Below are 25012 nucleotides of genomic sequence, written 5' to 3'. Positions count from 1 at the left end.
CTTCAGAGGGTGGTTTAAGCATCTTAGAATTTGACTATCACACTGAGGAGGAAGCTGCTGAAATATGCAATTTAACATGAAAGGAGCCTAAAATCACTAGATTTGTCAACATGAAATTTCAAGAGGCAGTGACAAGTTAAAAATCAATTCAGGTTAAACGTCAGATTCTAGGACTGCCTCTGCAGTCAGGGTTTTCATATTTGCTCTACATATCTATACAGTTGAACCATTAAAAAGAGAAAGTACAAAACTATTACACATAAGCAGTATCAAATGTACAAGAAAAATAATAAAATATCAGCAGAAATATCTGTAAGCAAAATGCTTTAGACAAAAGCAGAACACGGTGAAGAGAGACTCCCATTCTCAAAAATTAAGGACTGAGATTCTTCATAGTTTCAGTTTCCAAGGTGTAAAAATAGAAGTGGCATGAACACACTTGCATGAGCCAAATGCCTTGATTTGCATATCCCTTTCCCTGCTTTAAGAAACAAACCAATCTTTAAAAGTCATAGCATTTTTAAAAATGTCAAAAGCAGAATTTGTACCTCATAGTCCGGCCCTCCAAAGTGGGACTTTTTCTTCAGTTCTGTCACAGCATTTTTGTATGCTTCTTCAATTCTTCTCCTTTTCTCTATCTCCTGTAAAATTACATGATCCTTTTTTGCAGTGAGAATGAATTGACTGATAATAGTCAACATGCCAATAAATCAACAATTGCACAGCTGCTGATTTTCTGAATTTATTTGCACGCATGCATTATATTTGCTTGTATACATACATAGATAATACAATGCTTAGGGAGCTATCTACCTTGAGGATAATTTCTTTAAGTCATGTGGAAGAAACTAGATCAGCAAGCAAAAACTGGTATCTAGTTAAAGCATAGCTATTCATGGTTCATTGAGGGTCAGACTTCATATCTGACTGACCTCCTTGACACAGATGCTTGGGAAGTGATAACAAAGGGTGAAAAGTAAGACAGGAAAAAAGTTAACTTGTTGAACGTGGTGAGATACTAATGAGTCACAGTATGCGACAGATCCTGGCACAGGATATCAACATGAATAATTTTGTAAACTCCATGCAGAGACTAACAACCTAACACTGTTCCTCCTTAGTAAGTGTGTGACTGTACTAGAGCCACCGATGATGTCTATATTATTGTATATTTTGAATAAAAAAGTAGTAATGTCAGAATCAGATTACATCTAATATTTCCTCTGCAAATTCCACATACTGGCAGATATTCTCAGTGAAAAAGCTAAAAACAGTTTGGAAATTCTTGCAGAATTCAGCTTTAATACATAAGGTGTTTCTCAGTCCCCTTTCAGAATCACTTCAGGTGGAAGAAAATTAAGTCTTACAAGTGACAACTGGACACCACACACTACTTCTTGCAGATATAACTATTCAGCAACCCAATTTGAACTTTAAAGATTCAGTGGAAAACCCTTAAGCAATACTAAAAGTCTAAGTTTACCAACTGGGCATTTGGTGGTAACATTCACTCTGGAACCCGTTTTCCAGTCTCTAAAGAAAAGTTTTAAAAGTAAAGCACCAGTTCTGATGTAAAATAAAGTAGTATGGTTTTCCATGGGAAAATTCTTAGGAAAAAAAGCAGCACTTAAAAGGAAGACAATATTGTCTTTATTGTGAACATAGGCTTTTCCTTTCTGAAACTATCACAAAGAGGCAATAACTGCTAACACATTTCACAAAATTCTGCAAGTTTATCTTTTTTGAAAGTAACTGGAGAGTCCTGAAGATGCATAAAGCATGACTTGAGTATAAGTCATTGAGAGACAGCATAGAAGATTTACCAGAACACTTGGAATGAGAAACAAAAAAAGCCCAAAACACAACTCCTCCTCTCACTTGCCCCAAATCCCCACACTTTCTGTACTTCAGTCTGCAAATCAGTGTTAATTCACATGTGTCAAAAGACAACTCTTCAAATCTGCCAGCTTCTCTTGGCAACTACATTAAATAAGGCAGAAATTAGGAAGTTATTTGACTGCACAGCAGAAAAATTACTGTATTAAAACTCTGTAAAATTTAATGAGACATTTAAGTTACAATTGTCAAAGGTGAACAAAATAAGCTACCTAATCATGTTAATCTTAAGGTAAAATTTAATGTTCAGAAAATAAGTTCGCTCATTAATAACAATTAGTAAGATCAAAGGAAACAAGAATAGACAAATGTTGCTGCAGTCAAGACAACAAGAAAAGCATCATCACGAGGATTTTATTGCAAATAAAACAATGGACCAAAGACTAGACATTAAATCCTTTCCTTGTTTATCCATTTTAAGAAAAGTCCATCTTAAAATACATTCAAGAGGGTCATACTGAAAAATATACTGCACTGGAAAAATAAAAGTCAAGCTCAAGATCTTAACGGCTAAGAGTAAAATGGTGAAAGCAAAGCTGTAACTACAATTACCTTTAGATAACATTACATGCTTTTGTATTAATTTTATTCTGGCCATCTGACTGTTTTGCTAACAGACAGAAAACTAAATATTGAATTCTAAAATTACAATTGTTAAGTGCGTTACTTTAGCAGTCTCCTTAAAAATTAAAGGATGTTTTTATAATAATTTCTTGTTTTCAAAGGTTTGGAAATAGTTTCCAACCTTCAGAACGTAACTGAAAACCCTTTTATATAAAAAAAAAAAGGGGGGGTGTTTTAGAGAAAGATACTCACTTCGTAATACTGTACTCATTTCTAGTCAAACTGTAGTCACCTTCAGATTCAACAAATTCTACTTAACTTGAGCTTTTTAGTATGAGAAATTTTTTGGGACAGCTATAATTTTGAAACATATTTCTCTCAAGCTCAGCAGACATCAGTCTATCTTGCATCTTTAGGCTAAGCAAGGCCTCTACAAGATGGAGGCTGTATAATTTTGTGAGGTAGCAGGACTCAATCACACTTTGTTAAGTAAAAGGCAGTTCTAAAGCTAGTGGAGTGGGGAGGCTGGAGAGGAAAGGAAAGTGAGCTGGATTATAGTGGCACTTACATTACTTGTAAAACACTCACTTATTTTAGCCACTGACAGAGATCTTATTCTTCCTGGGACAGACCTGCACAGCACAGAGCTAGCAGTGTGAATCTGCTGACATGCAAAGGACAAACTTGATGCTGCACCTTTCAACTCTGCTAAGTGGTCTTTTACAAGCACTGGACAGACTTACAAGAGCTCTAAAACCCTCCCAGATAGAACATAAACACAAACAGCTGCCCAATTGCATGCAATTTTCCCCTCTAATCTCTTAGAGAAGGTATTCTGAACTTTATAATCTCACAGTATTTACTCTCTTTTCAGAGCAGTTTACACATCTATCCAAGAAAACCAAAACTACAAAGATCAACACCATTCTCCTCCCACATCTATTTATCAGACAACAGAGCAATGTTCCTCTCCACACCTCCACCCCCCCGCTCATGCCCATAGTTATAGAAGATACTCTTATAAAGCCATGTTTAACGACTAAAACAACAAGATAAAAGAAAAACAAAACCAGCTCTACAACTGAAGTGGAATAGTGTTAGCAGAGGTCTGAATACAGTCAACTGCTGTCTTTAAGGGTGTTGGTCACGAGGGACTGCAGGGGTGGACTCTGGGAGGAGGACAGGGGCTGCCCCACGTCAGACACAGGTGGTTCTAGCCAGCTCTGAAACAGACCCACTGCAAGAGATAGTTGAGCCTATCTACCACATGTGTGGCACCTCGCTGAAAATGTATTTAAGGGCAAAAAATACCCCAGGGACAGAGGAAGGGGGAACAAAAAGTGAGGAACAACAGAGGAGATGCCAAGACCAGAAAAGGAGGAGCAGCAGCTCCAAGCGAGAGAACATATCCACACTGCAGCCCATGGAGGATCCCATGCCAGAGCAGAGGGACATTTCCTAAAAGGAACCATGTCCCATGGAGGACCCACACTGCATCAGGTTTTTCCCAGAGGATCACCGCCTGTGGAGAGGACCTGTGCTGGAGCAGGGAAAAAGTGTGAGGAGGAAGGAGTGGCAGAGATGAAGTGTTTTGGACTGACTGCAATCCCCCATTCCTCATCCCACACTGCTTGGGGCTAGCAAGCAGCAGGTAGAGGGGCCTGCAGTGAAGGAGTGAAGCTGAGCTTGAAAAATGAAGAAAGCTGTTTTAGTGCTTGTCTTTTTGTTTCCCATTAACTGGATCTATTTTAAATCAGCAACAAATTGATTTTCCTCAAGTCAAGAACGCTCTGCCATGACAAGAACCAGTAAGCAATCTCTGTGTCTTTCTCTTGACCTATAAGCTTTCTCATCCTATCTTCCCCCCTAATCCTGCTGGATGGGTGGTGAGCAGCTGGGCAGGCATGTGGCTATTAGCCAAGGCTAGCCACCACAATTCTATGTTATTTAATTCAATAAAAATCTCCTCTTCCAAAAGGCTAGCAATTAGAGGAATACAAATAAAAAGTAATTATTTTATATTAGAATTAAAGTACTTTACCATGAGTGTGCTGTAAATGCCAGAAAATTTCTTTGACAAATGTGACTTTAAAAAAGTTGCAAGTCTACCAAAGCAGAGCAACTTAAAACCTCCAAGTTTTTAGAAGCTTTTGCTGTTTTAATTTCTGGGAAAACAAGTCCAAATAAGCTTGTGGCCCTCTTTAAAACGGATTTACTCATGCTGTATGAGGTATCAGTGACATGAGATGCAAAGTAAAATTTAGGTTTGCATTTGTTAACCACTTGCACAAAACCCAAGTGCTTTAAAGTTAGTCCACAGAAGAAGAAAAAAGTGACAAAACTAATTTAAACAAATTCAAATTCTGTATTATTCTCTATAACATATACTCACCTAGGGACAAGAAAAATTCACTTCACCAAAGCTCTAAGCAAAGACTGATCAACAAGAGTGAACTGTGCTTGCTCAGCCGGAGGAGGGAACGCTTTTGTGGGGGGACTTAATAGTGTTACAGCAAAATCAAATGTAACCAAGACTAATGCAACCTGGTAAACAAACCCCCAGTTTTGGGACAACAATAGTAGCCTTCCAATACCTCCAAGAAAGTAATAAAGAAATTGGGCCAGGCTCTTCACAGCAGTCTATAGTAGAAGGATGAAAAACAATAGGCAGATACTGGAATGAGAGCTACTCCAGCTAGATATAAGGAAAAGCTTTTTCACTGTAACAACAGTTGAGTAGCAGAACAGGCTGCCCAGAGAAGCTGTACAGTCTCCAGCCTTGGAGACTTGAAATCAGACTTGATAACCTGAGCAACCTGGTCTTATCTCAAACTGTCCTTCAAGCTGGAGGTTGGGGTGAGAGAGAGAGACTTCCTGCGGTCTCTAGTCCAACCTGAATTACCCAATGATCCTATGAACAACCTTCAAGTCTGGGATGTACTGTAATTCCTCCAACTACTTAGATGAACCAGTAACAAATTGTTGACAGAAGTTGCAATACAGTTAGTCAAGGCCAGGCCTTTGACATATGGACAAAGACGACCCAGCAGACAGGGGCAAGGATTCAAACATGGATGTATTTTATCTGAATGCATTCATTCTTTGAATCAGGTACCACTAAAACATATGGAGTAAGATCTGAAGTGTGATGTACACCACATGAAAACACGTTAAATGAAAAACAAGAGACAACAACAGCTAGAGGACTGCACAGGACACCAGTCAGTGATGGCAGGATTCTAGAAATCAATGTCTGACATACAACCTAGCCATACCTCCTGCACATCTCCTGAGAGAAGACACTACTCCTTTCAAGTTGCTATAGTGGTTGAGTAGGCCTAGCATAAACTGTCAGTACAATTAGAATAACAGATATTCTAATACCACACACCTAAAAAATTTAGCCAATTAGCATAAAACATGACTTAATATCTTCAATCTCCTAAAGGAAGGTGAAATAATTGTATCTTAGTTAGAACTAGCTGTTCTCCTCAGTATTGTCACCATCTCTCATCACAACTAAAACATTTCAGAGATTTGCACATCATTTTGCAAGCATGGATAATTAGGTCTCTTTTAGAAGCAATACACTTATTACTATGGAATACTGTCAGATTCTCTATAGATATAAAAAATATAGGAATACTACCTGAACAGGGGCTAGGAAAAGAGAGACTATGATGAATAATGTTACTATATCACCAGTGAGGATGAGGCTTTCACATTTTATAGGAGTAATAATGAAAGCAACTAAAATTAATAAATGCTGTACATAAAAATAAAAGCAATACCTGGAATAAAAAAGTTAACAGCTCATTTGAAATTTCTATTTCAAGCTGAAGAAACATTTTTTTCAACAAAAGTAAAAGGAAAACGATCTTACCTTATCTAGCCTTTTTTGCCAGCTTTCTTCACGTTTTACCATGAGTTCAATACAATGAGAGAGCGTTGCAAGGATTCCAGCAGTAGTTGCCTTGAAAGTTATAGCTTCTCCTTTAAAGTCTATGCCATTAATTCCTTTGGGTGTCACATGCGGAAACACTAAAACCAAACGTGAATCATTCACCGATAGCTGCCTTTAACTCAAACAAGCATTTAACATATATGCTTGTATTACAATTGTTTGAAGAAAACTGAGTAGAAAGTTAATTTAAAAGTAAAAATCAAAAGTGCTAATAATTTTCAGCTATCCACAGGATAAGGAAAGAGATTCAAAAGCAGGAGCACATCCTTTCAGCTTCATCTTTCTATACTGTATTTCAAGTCTGCTTGTAATGCTGTATTACTCTGCACTCTGCAAATCATGTGGGTGGAGGGAGTGGTAATACTTTGTAACAATAGCAGTTTGACAGCTTGAAGTGGGGACTAATTAACACAGAGCAACCTTAAAACATATCTGATACAGCACTAAGAAAGGAACAAATTCAAAATGCAATCAAACCCAAAACGTAACATTCAAAGTTGCTTTAAGCAAGTAATTATAGATTTTAAAACCTCAAAGTAAAAAGGTATGATATAAGATAAAAGTATCAAATCTGTTGAATTATCCAAGTACTGTGGGTTTTGCAATTCCAACAACTACTTCATGCTGTCAACCAAGCCATCTGTTGCTAAGGCTATTTAAACAAGTCACTTAAAATGTGTGACAAAAAAAGTAGCTGTTATATGTCAAACTTGTATGTAGGTTGACATAATAACAAATCAAACACTACACATTAATGTCAGAAAATATTAGAAGGCAGAAGTAACACTCATGTTGAAGCTGACTGAGGCCAGCAAGTTAAAGTAACTCCTGCTGTGCCATGGGGCAAGCTAATGACTTATCACCTAGCTGGATAACGCTTCTCCCCCCCCCCCCCCCCCAGTTTGTCAAGATGCCACTGTTATGGTTTGAAAAGTACAGATAAATATTTGTGTAAGTTTATCCAATATCTGTCTGCAAGGGCAAAGCAGAGCTTTCAAGCAGCTCAGTTCTCATAGGGAAGAGAAATGCAATTGCTGTTCTCTAATGGTTGAGCACAGCATCTGCACTTTGAGAACAGAAAGCAATCGTCACACGGTCTTAAGCAATGTTTAAAGTCTCTAGAGGTTTTAGACACCCTCCTTTCAGAAGGAATCAAACTATTTTTCAAACAGATGATGACAGACCACACACTACTTCAAACACCTCAATAAGCATACATACTGTGGTAGAACACAGCTTATTTTTTGTTTCATGTTAATCAAGAATATTCCCTAAAAGGTAAAGACGATGGGGGCTGGAGAAAAAAAGGAAAGTAAGAGAAAGACAAATCTGTTTTAAAAACAATGATAAGCAGAGCAGCTCTCTCTCCCCCTAACAGCTGCAGAGGGAACATGGAGGAGGCTGAGACTGAAAGTGGTGTAAGCTGGCAAGGAGGCGATGCAGTGGATTCACTGAGAATAATGAAAAGCACACAAAAAGAGCTTCACCCATAACACTTCATGACTTAAAAATAGTTTATACTAATAATTTGTCCTGTTGGTGTAGACTGTGTTCATGTGCAGGCTTACAAGCACAGCTATAATGCTTATAGATGTGATTTTTCTCTCTTAATTATGTAACATGCTAGACATGCTGAAGAAACTACCACTGGCTGCAACACCACACAATAATTTCAGAAATCTCTATGGTAGATTGTTAAGGGAGATGCAGCAACGCAACCTCATTTCCTGAAAAAAACCCCAGCTTTTGTTCCTGGGTATCTTTAGGTCTCAGCTACAGTTCATTAACACTTTCATACAGTTTCAGTCATCATTTATTCTAAGTCATTATTTAATGGCTAATCTTAGAGTAGCAGTGATACATGCAGAGCTTGCAGTTTTAAAGTCAGTGTCCATAGTTCCTTTCTGCCATAATTCTGGACAAAAACAAGCTTGGTGCAGAAAGATGCAAAAGCTGTTTCTTTGAAGAAATGGTCACTCGAGATTCCTTACGATGGATGGGAGTATTTTGATTCATTCCTAATCACAGGTGACATTTGTCTTCCTGGAACATGTCAGAAAATTACCTCAAGCCGCATCTCAGCAACAGTTGAGCTTCAGGACATTAGAAGTATGTCAAGAGATTTTCTATTTGGAGAGTCTGAACATCTTTCCTATTCCTTTCTCACGTTTTTTCATGTCATCTACAAGATTGAGTGTTTCAAAATGAAATCTGGCATCTAGAGATCCATGCGGTTCAAGGTGAAGACTAATAGAAAAGTGTTCTTACTGTAGCTGCTGTTCTAGCTATGATCTTTGGTGATCATACTGCATGCAGTCAAATGAAAAATGCAGCAGGATGATTTTTCTCCTACTTTAACTTCAATTTCAACATCTTCCAAGTGGTTCCTTTTTAATTGTCCTGTCTTTTAAGCATTTTGCTTTATTTCTGATTTGCTTTCTCTTGCCTTTCACATAAGGGATTCTTCATACCATCCTTTAGCCTTCAATAGTTCTTTAGCCCTTCTCTCCTACACCTCTATCTCTGTTAGGATAGGTCAGTTTTCCCTTCTTGTTCCTAAGATTCTGTTTGTAGTGCCTTCCCAGATGTCCCAAACTTCATATGTTTGATCAAATCTGTTTTCCAGTGAAACAGAAAATTATTCTGAAGACAGTAAGTAGAAAGTTCCTTTATCTTTTCCATTCTATGCCACCATAACATCTTATGTCACTAAACTAATTCTAAGTGAAAAAGAAATGTTCAGGTGCATGACCCATTTATTGGTACCTACTGTTTTTGATCTTCTCTGGATAGCAGTAGGATCAATATGACTAGTGTTCCTCTGAGAACAACCCCATTATTTCAGCGATATGTTGATGAATATTCTTCCTCCATTCAAAGCAAAAAAATCCATCATCAATCCCACTGTGGTTTACATCAAATTTCTCTCCTTCAGCCTCTGTACCATTTCCATCTTTATAGTTCCAGTACAAAACCACCTTCCATCTTCCAAGAGGTTCCTTACGTAGGTTTCACCTGCTCATCCTATTCTTACATAATTTAAATCCAAATACACTCATTTTGCTGAGTGGATGGATGGGAACAATTCCTGATCAAGATTCTACATTGTTAGAGTAAGATCCCAACGGATAAATATGCATCAACCAGCTTCTCCATTGGCATTTTATACAAATTATCATTGTTTCAGTTACCAAATTTTTTAATTGGAAAGTTACAAATAAATTTAAATAGATTCATAGTACTTTTTCTTCCTACCTCTTCATTGAAAGATCCTAGAGAACACAAAAAAAGAAAAAGCCTCCCTATCCAGGGAGTCTTCAGAGTAGTACACAAATCTTTATAGTCATGTTAACTTTCTCCTCCCACCCAGGGAAAGTGCAGAGGGGAATCAAGTTCAAAAGACAATGTAAATATGGTCCCTTAAGTCAGTCTTAAATCTAATGATTCGAGCACTAGATTGGTGCCCTAGTGGTTAGAACAATAGGCTTAAACACTCATTATTATAGTAGGCTAAATAACAGGTTGAATCCATGCTTCTCACTTTCTGGAGCACTGACTGCAGAACAGCCCCAGAATAAACAGGCAATCACTTCTCAGCTACAGTTAAAAAGATTGTTCCAGTCCTTCCAGGACTGGACAGAGACTTCAAGAAAGAAACCTGAAATTTGAGAAACCAAAGAATCTTAACAGCTGCTCTGAGGCTAAGCTTTAGAAAACAGTGAAGTTGAAGATAAATCTTTCATTATCAGTTAGTCTGAGCAGCTTTCTGCCCAATACCTGGGCATGGCTATCTCAACCTGAGAGATCTGCTTCCCCCACTGCATCACTTACGACTTATGATTCCACTTGAGGGCAGAGACTCCAATTTTTCATTTCTAATCAAGCTTTGCAGCACTCAGCTACTAAATATTTAATGGTTCTAACCCTTAGAAATCAAACTGAGGCACAGAAAAACTAAAATGGAGATATAGCTTTTCACAGAAATAATTGATGGAAAGTAAACTTAATGGAATCGGGAATCATAACAACTGGAATTAGAAGTTCTGCAAAAAGCAAGTGGTTGCAGAAATTATTTTCTGTAGTGAGTTACATATGAGTTTATATACAAGTACCCACAACACATAGCAACTTCCTAGCACGTAAGTTCCCAAAGACTTGATACAGAACTTTTTAGAAGAGGAATATGGGTATCAGTTCAAATTCCTGGTAAACAGGTGATGAAAATAATGAAGTCACTTACTTTGCATTTAAATATTCTCAGATGACCAGATGTACTAAAAATATAAACTTTCCTAATGACATTCCCCATATCGTATGTGTATATATAGCAGATACACCAGAAGAATGTAGATATGAAGAAATGTTCTAGAGGTAAATTAAGCTGAAACTCCTACATGATCCTACAAAAATTAAGTTTGACAAAGACATCTCTTTCAAAATGAATCATGCAGTAAAATTAAATTCTAACTTAACATTTTTTAAAGAAGTCTTTTTCAGTTTCATGAAATTTGTTCTGACTTAACAGTCCTCCAAAAAAAGTACATTTTTATATACACAATAGGGTTAGTGGAATAGGTGAGCTTAGGGCTCACAGGTTAGTGCTTACAGATGAACTTTGCAAGCTTGATTATCTTTGGTGATACGTGGCAAGAAAGATTTATTCAAAACTTCAGAGTTATATGCTACTTAACCTCTGAAATAAACATTACAATTAATCCTCTGTAGAGCAAGCACTTTATATAACTGAAGAAATCTACTCATATGATGAATTCTGGAAGTATGCTGAAAGCTCCTTCCATTTCCTTTCCTCCTTCCTCATAACAGTTTTGGCTATGCTCTAGAAAGAGCACTTAAATACACCAAGGAAAGATGTAACACATGGGGACAGTAGCCAATTAAAAATAAAACAGTGGACACAGGAAAGGCTTATTTTCCCCCTATATTTTCCAGGTTCTTGATATAAGTGTTTATATTTTTAAAAACACTTTTGGTGAGTACTGTGGGAGATTCCATCAGATTTGAAACTGGAGGTAGTGCAACTTCAAAGTTTTGTGAATCAAAGTCTTAGAAATACCTAAGGACTAACTGAATTGTCAACATCTACAGAATGGAAACACTAAAATATTTCAGTCAGGAAACAAGAGAAAACTTAAGAAAAATGCAAATAGATTTTAAAGGCACGACTTCTGCCAGACCAGAAATATGAGGTTTCTAGAACAGCAAGACTTGCACGAGTTCTTCACATTAACCGCACGGATGCAATGACTACAATAACTAGATCATTTAAGAATAAAAATCAGAATTCTGTTCATCATAACAATGGAAAATACAGTAAAAAGTGCTAAAATTATGATGATTGAGAATCAGTAACAGTGTTTGCTTAACCCCTACATAGCCATAGAACTTGGAAAAATCAAACTGGGACATACCTAGCTGGAGAAGCATTGTGCTCCACCACATTCCTAAAGCAGGTAACACTTGCAAGAAAAACTGCAATTACCTGTTACAAATCTCAGTTGTCAATATCTGAATGATGCAGTTGTTTCAACAGATAGTGAAAATGGCTTTGGACACAGAATAGGAATTTCCAGCTTGACAAGCTTGCATTAGTATTTGTGTGAATTAAGAATAACTCAGAGAATCATGAAAAGCAGCTAATGAATTGTAATATAAATAAGAACCTCCTGTCACATACATTTAAATAACTGTTGTTGATATTTTCTCCTTAGAAAAAGAGTGTAAATAGTCATCTTGTATTGGGCATATCATCACACCATTCATATGAATTTTCAGTGAAAAATTTGGGACACACTTACGTTTCTCCTTACTGCTGTTACTGTTATGTAAAAAATCCCCATCTGAACGCACTGTAGGGAAATCATCTTCATCATCTTCTACCACTAAATTTGAAAAAGAGCATGTTATGGGAGTGAGAAAACTTTTCCAATTCTTTAGTGTGCAAGAAAGAATTAAGAGCATCCTCATGGCTAAGCAGTATTTAAGATTTTTTCCTACAACAACGGTCATGAACATTCCCCCCCCTCCTTTTTTTTTTGACCCAAGACCATTATAAACATTACTGCCAGAAACTATCAGGAGACTAACATTTGCTCAGTGTTGAAGTTTAGCAATTGATTCTATGGTAAGAACAACATTATTTTGCTGTTACAACTGGATAAGCAGGGAGCCACAATTAAGCAACTATCTATGCTTCTACACTAGAAAGTTCTCAAAGAAGTGGAATTGTGCTTATACACTGGTTTCTTACTACCAAAAGTCTCAGGCTGCCATAACAAGCCCAAGGATGAATATAAACGTCTCAGGAGAGTGCGTGTATACGACAAGCTGCGCTATGCAAAGGGCAATTCAGAGATACGTAGACATCCACACCTGAGTCTACCAGGGCCTCAAGTGCACTCTCAGTGCTCTAGTTCCAGCCAGTACATTTCAGGAGCATTCACTATAGCAGCACCTTTGCCTTCTCAAAAGAATATAGTTTCTAACAAAGCTAATATCCTATTGTTTTTTTCAAAATAAAAGGTAAGAGACACAGTGATAAACTAACTTGACTTCATCTTATGAGGGCAAATAATTACTGCTCTATAATATCAAATGCTGAAAAGAGCATTTTTTTTGTACAGTTGACAGCTATGGGTTAATATTAAGTTAAGCAGATTTTTTTCTGAAGTGCAAATAGTTAACACTGTTTATACAGAAATATCTACAATTAATCCCTATACTAAAAACTAAATTTAGGATACATATTTTATTTATATGGCATCAAATGCTTTAGTAACTATTTCAAGGGCTATTACTGTGTAAAAAGCTAAATTCTATGGAGATAAGAGTTTTCAGTTACAGTTTTACCTTTATCCCTCTGAAGTTCATCTTTGGAAACTGCATCTGCACAGGCATCAAAATATTTCTGCAAAGTATCAACTTGTCTACACAAGATGTCTCTAAAGGTTTCCATTTCTGCAAGCTTCTCGCGTAAGCTATGGCCCTTCTGAAAATATGAGACAAAAAAGCCTGAAATACTTCTACACACTTAGCAATAGTTCAATGCATAAATAAAAAAAATAATATTTCTGCAGCTATGAAGAACAAATTCAAGTACACTAAGGACATTTCAGATAGCAGCAGCTATGAAATACTGTTAATGTTAGAAGAATGTAAGAAACGGTATACAAGTGTTCCTCACTCATTTTGTCCACTGGTCTCAATTTTACCTCTTGACTGCATCTGCTAGTTTAGAGCATTCAACAAAAGCTTATTAAAAATGCAGTCTTGTATGCTATCAACTTTATGCCTATTCGCCTGAAAACAGTCAGGTCTAGTTTAAGATCTTTGTTCCAATCTTTACTCCCCTTCCTTGTGTTGCTCCTCTTCTGCTGTCACAGAAATACAGCCCACCCAAGTTCATATGTTAAATTTTTATATGCATAGACAAGGAAAGACATCTTTTGTCAATTAGTATTAATCAAATTAATTAAGTCACAGAATCAGTATTCCTTTTCATTTAGAGGCCCTGATATTCTGAGGAGTAAACTAGGAAAGGTTAATTAATGCTCCCACAGGTTTGATTTTCTTGCCATTAGAAGATGACACAACAGTTTAAAAGGGACAACTGCACAGAAGCATGAGAAAGCTTCCTGTATCATCTAGTCATCATCATATGATGTATTACTAACACTTACAGTAAACCAAATATTTTGCATTTCTTTTATAATTAGGTGAATGAGTCTTCACATAAGTTATTTCTTTTCCAGTTGCGCGTGTTATTTATGCACCAATACTAAGAAAACATTATTCACTAACCTTGAACGAAGAGGTGGATGTTGCAGAGTATCCACTTGCTCCAGAAACAAGAGACACCATGGAGCCATGACGTCGTAAACTTGACTCTGATCCATAGCCAGATTCAGTCTAAAAACAAACCACACACAAAACTAGAGTGCTGAAGCTTTTAATAAAAAAGAAATCATGAAAGCAAGATTAATGTAATTTCCTCTGAAACCAGTCCATTTGCTTCATGTCAGGAAGCAGCAGGGGCTTAATAATGCAAATTGTGTCTGCACATTTAAGATGCTGATGCAGCATCTGTAAAGTTACTATGAATCTATTTTTTGTTATCGTAATGATTTGTAAAAAATTAGCTATTTACAACCTACTATGTTGCCCCAAAAGAACAACATAACGTATATTTAAGGGTTCAAAAAGGGGACAATGTTCCATTGTTTTGGTTTATGTAATCCCTACCAAGCAATTTTCACACAGCATTCAAAAACCTACAGTACTCTACAATTAAACAGGGGGTTAACATGGTTTATTTTGAAGACAATAAGCCTCAGTCAGTCCTTCCCATCATTCAAATAGTGAACTTTTATTTTTTAAAGTAACAAAATAAAGATCATAGAAAACCAGACAATTAGTGCTATCAACGTTTTGGGTTTTTTTTATGGCTTGTTCCAGGCTTCTTTAGCAAAATTCTTTACACTGGATTGAAATTATTTTTTACAATGAACAGAAGTCTATATAAAACAAGGTGAGATACTAAAAGCACAAGGGAGAAGACAATAACAGTAAATAATTAAATAATGAAAAGAGAGGAAAAAACCCACATATCTTGATTAAAGTTATATTAAAAAGATCTAAAATTATAAAGTTTGAAAAATTTCCTCACAAACCAAACAACAGCAGATACTGAGTAATTGGAAAAAAAATATTTCCCTAAAGGTTAATGTAAATGGCCTGCACATAACAAAGGGAAAGAAAAACCCTGTAAGAGAATGTAAAAAATAAATGGATGGTTCAGAGCAATATTTGAAATACTGTTAGTAGACGAGTTTGATCAAGTAGACAGTGACAACATTATGAAGGACTTTTGACAGAAATAAGAAATTCTGCAGTAGCACAGAAATTCAGATGGGGCAGGGAGAAGGGGAGACAAATTATATAAAACAAACGAGAAGTAATGATGAAATTCTAGGTGTTGTACTTTTTATGGAAAAAAATGAAACTGCATAGGCTTTGGGAAGGCAGGAGAGTGCTGATAAATTAATATACAAACGAACTTAAAGAGTATTAAAAGCAAGGAGATAGGACAAAAAGTTGTTTGAAGTGTTGATTAAAACAGTGGGATTTGGACAATACTGCAACGTGCGGGACAAAGAATGTATGTTTTGGTTACAAAGGAGCAGTGGCAGAGAAACACAGTTTTAGAGAAATTAAGGTATGACTGAAAAATGTGAGTCCCAGCGTTGTCAGCATAATTCCTGAATGAACACAACTGAATGAGAATATTCAGCAAAACCAAGCAAGAAGGAGCCAAGAGTCAATTTCTATCTGGCCCATTTAAAGAATGAGGTGGAAGACAAGAAAGCGTGAAGGAAACCGAAGACAAACAGGTTGAGTATCAAAAGTAGAAGTGGAGTTGAAACATTAGTATGACTAAGAAATGCAAGTGTAGTTAGAAAAAGGTACTCCAAAAGTCTTGGTGGAAGTGATCATCAACTTAAAAAAAAAAAAGAGGACACTTGTAAATTCTAAAGATTTAATAAGGCATATCTTAAGTTCATTGCTTAATTTAGCACAAAATTAGAAATACTACAACTTATCTGAAGTAGCAGAAATAGAAGTTTAATGACAGCTTATAGTGAAATGATAGAACAAAAGACATAGTTTCGTTACTAAGTAATACTATAGGGATGTATTAATTCTTTAGTAATTTCTGCTGTAAATCATGCATTTAAAGCTATTTTATACTGAGCAAGAGTCCTAGAAAAATAGCAGCCAAAATGCTAAAAGCTCATTTTTTTAAGAATTAGTCCTACTACTTGTTTTAAAGCTTGGCTTTAAAATATCTATTGGGATAGGCTTTTTATTTAAAAACATTCACATTGGATACATGGGCTTTTTTTTAGCATATCAGTTCAAGAGTTAAACAGTATACCTGGCTTTGGTAATGTGTTTGGGATATTAGACAACATTTTGAATTGCAATGCAATTTGCAATCAGTGCAAAGATTATACCTTAATTCACTGGGTTGTAATTTTAAGTATGACAGAAATCAAAGAATGAAGCTTTCATTAGGGTGGTTTTTTTTTGCAAATGCTCAAGAAAGGGCTTTTGGCTCTTTTTACGGACTTTTTTTTTTTTTTTTTAAGTCCCCCAAAGGCTTGACAAGTAAAAATGAAGTAGGTACGGGAATAAAAGGATTGTTAATGTGAGAAGTAAGAGTTTTGGGCATATAATTATTTCGTTTCAGAAGTGTTTAACGAGCATAAACATCAAAAGAGCAATAAGTCACACAACACTCTGAAGCATGAAACATTTCTTTTAAGATTTCCTTTAAATGCATATCTAAAAAAAAAAAATCTTCAGGTCCACTGGTTACTTCAGTGTTTATTTAATCATATGCTACAAATATTAAGATGACTCTGAATGTCATTTTACTACAGTTAGTTGGACAGTGAGGACTCATTCTATTTTCTCTTTAAGTTGTACACGCTAGAAGGAAGGTAAAATTTCATTTAAATAGGGTATAACTTAATGAACAGATCAATTTTAAAATGCAGCCAAAACATCGATGGCATTGATGTCAGAGCATTTTAACTAAGGACAGCAAATGTCTTCTGATTGCTTTCTCCTTTAAGTGAGAAAGACACACCTACGCAAAACCTGGATTTAAGCTTGGAAAGTGCAATTTCTGAATTTCTCTATTTGAAGATTTAATCAAAGTCACATCTTAACAGTACTATTCTAGAACTTACAAAAATAGATGTAATCTTAGAAGTAGAAAATCTGGTAACATATTCTACATTTGAATTAAATCCTTTTCTTCCAGTATTCCCCATATAGTCAATTCTCAGTTAATTTAGTTCACAAAATAAATGCTGAGGGTGAAAGAAAAAACCCTTTCCATATCAATATGTAAACTTGATTTTTTAAGGTACCTTTTCAGCTGTATATTTATCTGTCATTTATGCTTGTGATTAATAATTCCATTAAACAGCATATCCATGCTTCACCATTGTATACAAAACAGCATATACAGCTATCCACTGCATACAGTTATCAGCTTCTAAACCCTCCCAATAAAAAGGTGCTACATAAAAAGCATTTAGGCAGTTTTAACTACTTGCAACCAAGGAGCCAATTCAGCAGATGGAACAGCAGACTGAACAGCACACAACATGAATCTGAAGCATGTGCATTTTCAGATCATGTTCACAAAATGGTCTCAGACAATTATGCTTTAATAGCCAAGGGGAAAAAATGAAAATTACATCAAGAATACTTATTTGTCAGAATAAACAGAAAATAAGTATTCCTTTATAACCGATGCAGAGACAAGCCATCCAGCTTACAGCAGACTCATGCAAGCAGCTTAACACAATGAAAGCGTGCATCATGCAAAGCCCCACCATTCTACTACCGCAACATCTAAACGAGAGCAGGTCACTGTCGCATTTATGTCTTGCAAAGCAGATCATCATTAACTATTCACTGCAGAAATACTCAATTACATTGAGAAGAGGAATGTTGACACAAGCTTCTTCTGTTTACACAATTTTTAATTTCCAAAGATAAAAATTGGAAAAGCAGGTAGAGTCCATATGATAGATGCTAACAGTCTCTGCTTGAAAACCAAATAACTTGCAGAAGTTGTATCAATTCATACCAGCAAGCACTAATGCTAAATTACCATGCTCAATACATAGATGCAGTTCTTTGAAATTCCATGCATTCATCACAGCTTCAAAGCTACACTAAAACTGGCATTTGTTAGCATACTGCAACACCTTCGGCTTTCTAAGGCGGTGCACAAAATCCATTAATCCTTTCGTTATGATAGACGAGAGGAAAGAGCCACATGATCCAAAGCTTCATGTGATTCTTTATTGGAGCAGGTGCTGGTATCAGCAACAAGGCAGTACGTCAGAAAAGCTGCTTTCAGTAAAATAGCTAAGTATTCACAGAATCATATTGCAGACCTCCATTACGGCTCACACTGATCCACCAGTTAAGAATTTCGTAAAGTGGGTCAATAATACTCTCGAGTAAAGCACAGATGCACAGGAAAGCTCCCCCACTTAAAAAAAAAAATCAAATAAAGCAAATTATTCTCCCATGTCTTCAAGGAATTATTTTGATTATGTCTTAATTTAGTGCCTGTCAAGCACTTCAATGTATGTTTGTCCACCAAGGCAGATATTTTCAGTTAGCATTATAAATTATTTATTATTTTACATAACACAAGCAGCAGGCAGCTCCTCCCTCTAAGGCATATGGCTCACCCGAGGAGGTGATGAAACAGACATTAGGATACGGTGACTCTAATCATGTTCTCTGCAGTATTTGTGAAAAATCCTACTAAAACATCCAAGAGATCAAACCACAGTATCTTTTGAAAAACAAGAATGCAGAAAAAAGTAAAAACGCAAGATGAAAGAACTGGAAGGTACTATGAAAGACTTGGTGGAGACAAAGCAGACAAGCTCTGTAAAACATTTATGTTCCAAGGGCAATTTTTAGACTTGCTGCAAATGATTCAACATATACTTGAAGAAAGAAGCCTTACTGCTAGGAAGAGCCAAGGAAAGGCTACCTAGGGATGACTGCAGACAGTACGAACATCACAGACACTACAGATAGGGCAGTCTGGGATGCATTTCTGAGGACTGAAGTTAAAGATACAATTAACATCTATCTGTAGGTCTGATTTTTAAATTGTTCCATAGCCACTGACAATGGCAATTTAAGGTTTCAAAACCAAGTAGCTATTAGCAGGAAGGCAGAGATGGGAATTTCACAATCCAGGTCACAGTAGCTGAATGATGATTCCCCTGCCTACAGCCCTCTCAAGCACAGTGCAGGAGACTACTTAGAAAGCAAAATAAGCTCCTATTCTAACATAACCTTTCTTTACAACTGCAACAACAGGTAAAGAAATGTAGATATATTTTTCCTCCAACAGTGATAAACTGCAAGTAAATAAGCATTCTATGTGCACAAGAGGAAAAAATCAGTAGTTTTGAGTTGAAAAATATGTATAATAAGACAGCTGAAAAAATAGAAACTATAGCAATATAACCCTAAGATTGTTGTAACTATTATACGCACTTGTCCAATCTAAGTAACAATTATCCTTTGGTTCTTTACATCTCAAACTCCATATACTTTTGGTAAGTCACCAGGTGTTGCCTGCAGAGAATAAGCCTCTAACAGCTGCATGAGCTACAGCAGTATGCCAGCTGATAAGCCCTGGAAACACATACTGCTTTCTAAAGAGAAGGAAAGGGCTGAGAAGCAGTATCAACACAAATCATTCCACAAAGAAGAGAATGCAGGTTGACAAAGAGGAAACTAAAGGCAAATGACTGGCCTTTGATAATCGTGATCCAGGTGGTTCACACATGTTTAATTACATGGATGTGTAGTGTTTATCCATGAATTCTCTAAACTGTTAATGTACGCAGGAAAACTATTTACCAAATATTTTTCAACATCTTTAAATGCCAAGACTCCACAAAAGCTGAATAGGGAGAGGCAGGTGCTCTAAAAGCATGATGAACAACACCCAGGACACTGAGCAGGAGGACACCCAAGAGCCCACAGAGAAGGTGAGCAATAAAACACCTCTACGGACCTGCTCCTCAGGCTTGGGAACCACTGTGTCAAAGTGTGATTTTACAGAATAAAACTCTTCTCTGAGCAAAAGCACCAAAACCCAAAGTGACAGTAACTGCATCCCTCTGTATAGTGACTCAGTAATACAACTAAAGCAGCTTGTACTGCTGGGCCATGAGGCTACAGCAAGACTGGGAGAGGGCTACATTTGTCCCTCCTATGAATCTGGACTGTGGGGAGAGGAACAAAGATCTGTAGAGCTACACAAGAACTAGAAATCTCCATTCTGCTATTAGACACTGTCAGGAAAAGCACTGATGTTCTGGCTGCAGCTCCCAATGCACTGAAGTAAGTGTTCTTATTTGCTTTAATGCTTTGAAAGCTAGAGGCAATAGTCATAGATCTTAAAGAATGAGTTCAAACACATACTGCTTGATCTCAGTTTAAGGATAGGCGCAGCTGTGGCTTTAAAAATAACAACAGTTCTGATCCTAACTGAAAGCACTTGCCGTATCGTTCCTTTTAATTCAAATTAATTTAAAATTCAAAAGGGAGCGTTGCCAGGGACGATGCACAAGTGCTAGCAGGCAGGCGAGCCAGGAGGCGGGAGGGACACGGGCTGCAGCGGCCCGAGAACCGGCCTCCACGCGCCCTTCCCCGCAGCGCCCGCTAGGTGGAGGGAAAGCCCGCGCCTTGCCGGCACGGGCCGCGCGGCAGCCACCGGGCTCGGGTCAACGGTTAACGGGTGTTTAGCTAATGCCTGTCTCATCCTTCGAAGCCGCAGGGAAGGAATGATGGCCACTTACACCACTTGGTTGGGTTTGTTGTTTGGTTTTCGGGGTTTTTTAAGCCTTTTTTAAGGTAGCGAAGTATTGCATTAACATCACCTCTGTGTAGAAGTGGAAAAAAACATCCGTAATCAGTGTTACGCTGAAGAATCTTGGGCCGAAGACCATAATTGGGTTGCAAAGGAGAGACCATAGTTAAACAGCAAAGCTTTTTTTTTTCACCTTTGCGGAAAGTCACCTGTTGCAAGTCTGAGCCAGTTTTGGTCCTGGACTTGAGAAGCCTACGCTTTGCTTATTCAGAAGAAACGTATCAAGAAACCCTAGAATTCAAAGTACAGGTGCAGGCAAGGCTCTTTCTTGCACAGGAAGAAATGGGCTATGAAAAGCTTTACCGCAACACAGAACAAATCCATCAGCAGGCTTATCAATAAGCATAAACTATCAAAGCAAATGCTTCTGCAGAAAACACAAAGATCATTAAATCTCTTGTTCTCCTAGTGCAGTTAACAGTTATCTTGTCACTGCTACACACGGGAACAGAATTTTTCCCTCCACTCAATCCTCAGACAGTCATCTAGCCATCAGAATAGAAAACTCTATTAAATGCTTGGCATAGCCCTGAGTATGCAATTCCACTGGTAGCAAGCACTGGAGGATGAAGAAAGTTGGAATTGTCAAAGATGGAAAAGCCCACATTATGTTTGACAGAGGACATAAGAAAAATTGATCTTGCACCCAAAGGAAAACCAGGAGAACACACTCAGGTTTAAACTGCAATCTTACAACAGTAATTTGGTAAAAGGTGGGGGAGAAGGAGTCTGCTTTCAACATACTGCTTGTTTTGCATCTCACACCCTATCAAATCTAACACATTTTTCTTGACTTTCAAAACCTATTCCCTATTCTTCTTATTTCCTTCTTGCTGTAGCCCTTGTTTTTATCACTTCCCTCAAAACCAAGAGAGGCTGACTGCACACATTACACAGTTGAACAAAAAAGGTTATATGAAATAAGGGGCTTCCCAGGACATGCATCTTTTTGTCATGTTCTTGATACAGCTTCAGATTCCTGAAGTTGTCCAGGGTTGAAGTTTCATAAAAAGAGTCCTTCTATTTGTGTCAAAATTACATTTCTTTAGAAACGAAACCCAGTCTGGTTTAAAAGCTCTTTATGCACACAGAATCCTACCATCAGTAGAAGCTGTACACCTCTTTCCAACCATACATCAATTTGGCATCATAAAGATTCTGTATCTTAAGCTCAAACTAACTAGGCAATAATTCTGTCCAGAGGTTTGTTTGTTTTTTTTTTTTAAATTAACACACTAGATAGAAAATATCAATTATATAGTTCTGAAAGGATAACTATATAAACAACAACAAAAACAGTTCTGCAGGACAAGTAGAAAAGAGCTTACATGATAAGAAACATCTGCAAAATATTGTCAAACACCTGATACAAAATGGATGTACCAACATTTTTAAAAAGTTAAATGAAAACATGAATTAGTTTACAAAAACTAGCACTACCCAATTCTATAATTGTTAGTTTGTGGGTCAAGAACAAATCTAACATGATAAAAACAAAATGCTAAAGTGATACATTATCATAACACTTCAAATGTAAAGACCTAGTCCCAGATACAGAAAGGCAAAGACACACATATAGTGCAGTTTCCACCTCAAAAAACTTTAGAAGCAAATTTAGATTATGTAAGAGCTCTGTATCAATTAAAAAGCACATCTGTATATCCAAAAGGATAAAAATTCAGGTAATTTCCAAAAGCTTGTTGAATCTCTAACCTGAAGTATGAAAGTATGTCTCCCATCACAAGATATCACCATACACTGTGTTCTAACAGGTCAGGACTGGGCAAATTCATTTTCCATACACCCCATATTACTTCTGTATTAGTTTATTCTATGTACAAGCATTTTAAAAGACACCCGTTTACGTGTTTAACCTCCCCAAGTCAATATCCTGTGTGACCGCCAGAGGGAAACAGACTCGTCTAAAGGTTACTATTGGTCAAAGCCCAACAGTAACCCTCACCCTGTTTCTGCTTCAGTCCCTGTGCATATAAACCTCCTTTGCTTGGCAATTAAAACCAGAGCAGTTTTACCTTTAGCCTTTATAATTACATTTGAGACACATTGCTGAGGATAAAGTTTTCCGCACAGTATGCAAGAAGCAACAATGACATCTAATGCTGAAAGAATGACAGCAACTTCTAAGTTTTAATAGTGATGAATGACATTATTCTTACGTCACACCTCTCAGTCTGTTCAAAACAGCGAAGCAACTAATTTCCAGTTCAGATTGTTCAAAGTCATTAGCACCAAATTAAACACTCTGACAAATGTTTAGGTACAGGTTTTTAAACTTCATCTAACATGAAGCAGTTCGGCTCAATATAATTTAGCTTTAAAAAAGAATGCTTAATATGTTGCATACAGAAAACTGGGCACCTCTGTCTGAAGTACCATGTCCGGGTAGTCAACTTTTCTTCACATTCAATGGCTCTGCCATTAGTCTGCAGTTGTCAAACATACAGCTCCTCCTGAAAAGGAGTTTTATATACCAGCCAGATGAACAGGCACAGGATTTCTTCATGTACAGAGTATGCATTAAGTAGGTTCTCACCAAACTAGTTTTCCCTGTATGCATACGCACTTTGAGAAGCATCAGAAGGAACAAAGTTCTAGCTAAATCCTTCCAAACCCATAAAAAGCCATGCAGTAGCGACACAGAGACATTTCATTTGAAAAAGTTATCTAGCCTATTCATAACGCTTAAGTTTAAGCAGGCTTACTTAGGAATTTGTAAAACTGTTTTATGCAATGCATAAAAGCTATTTTCAGAAAGCTAATCTTTGATAATTAAAATGTTATCTGACATTACACACAGTAACAGTAAACATATCAGTAAAAATATTAAATTCAACCTAATCTGCCAGTACAAAACCACCCCCCACACTATCATTATTCATTCATGCGAATAGAAACAGACTGCTTTTATTTGCTGAAAGCCAACACCCTCTGTGCAAGACAATAGGAAAAACAACTTCAGGCGAAGCACAGGTCTCTACAGTAAGTTGACCTACCGTGCCCTTGAAAGAAAACCTAGGAACTGGTGGAAAAACAGCTTGCAAGAGGCTGCTTCTAGTGCACCAGAAGAAAGCAACCCAAAGGATCTAGGCTCTAAAATACCCAGGACTTTGGAGATAAGTGTTATCACCACTTTTATACAGGATTTTAGTACTGTTGGCCATCATCATGTTGTGCATTAAGCTGTGGGGTCACCTTTTTTTGTTCTTACTGCTTTCCAGAGGGGTAAAAAAGCATGAACAAGACAAAGGATGCCAGTGCACTGTTGGATACCAACACAAAAACCTCCTTGCAAGAAGCATTAGCTAGAGAATAGTGTATTACTGATAAAACAAGCAGTTTAGTAGCCTATTCTAATTCAGTCTTGTAGTAAACTAAACTGTTTCAGTCCATGACAGCACCACGATGTTTTGTACAAGCTGTAGGAGTACTTTTTGCAAGAACTTGTGCCTTACCTGCACACTGTACTATAAAAAGTCCAGGCAACTGCAGAAACACATTCAATATGTATGTCCTCAGAATAAATTATTTTGTAGACCCATAGATTCTCTACATACGCTTGCACAAACCTTAAGTCCTATGTGTTGTTTGATTAGATTATGGAAAGTGTAGTCTAAATAGCTGTTGTTGCTTACCTTTGCACTTTCTTTTTACATTTCAAAATGGCAGGTTTACCTAACAGATTTCTCAAACCTACTAATACCACTAAACACATGAAATAGATACTTTTCTGCTTAACCTTGTTCAGCATATATTAAGTAGAAGCTGCACCTTCAGACAGTGCAAGAATAAAGCAAAATTTGAAGGACACGCAGTCTAACCAGACCTTTTATTTACAAAGTGTTAAAATGAGCAAATTGAGGAAATAAAAACTTCACTTTGTTAAAAAAGGATTCGTTCAAGACAGGAATGAGGAATCCTTTTGTTGTGAAGTGGAAAATATTGTGACATGAGCAAGGAAGAATTGAACTGCTATATAAGAAATGTGGTTTTATCATATAATCAGAATGACTAGGTTGCAAGATATCTCTAGTACCACCTCCTGCTCAGAGCATGTCCAA

The 25012-nt window shown here is 37.0% G+C and overlaps 1 protein-coding gene across 3 annotated transcripts in view; it reads right to left on the bottom strand.

Annotated features, from left to right (window-relative positions):
• CERT1 (ceramide transporter 1) overlaps nt 1-25012 on the bottom strand; it is an 83417-nt gene that overhangs the window by 16821 nt on the left and 41584 nt on the right. For all 3 annotated transcript variants that reach the window (XM_054811127.1, XM_054811125.1, XM_054811126.1), the window contains 5 exons: nt 14243-14350; nt 13292-13430; nt 12241-12324; nt 6344-6501; nt 549-641 (listed from right to left, as the gene is read on the bottom strand). In XM_054811127.1, the coding sequence (XP_054667102.1) occupies nt 549-641; nt 6344-6501; nt 12241-12324; nt 13292-13430; nt 14243-14350 (582 nt within the window). The remainder of the gene's footprint in view (nt 1-548; nt 642-6343; nt 6502-12240; nt 12325-13291; nt 13431-14242; nt 14351-25012) is intronic.

This window comes from Grus americana, chromosome Z (assembly GCF_028858705.1).
Source record: "Grus americana isolate bGruAme1 chromosome Z, bGruAme1.mat, whole genome shotgun sequence".
In the NCBI taxonomy this organism is placed as follows: domain Eukaryota; kingdom Metazoa; phylum Chordata; class Aves; order Gruiformes; family Gruidae; genus Grus; species Grus americana.
This window is presented reverse-complemented; position numbering and strand designations above follow the sequence as displayed.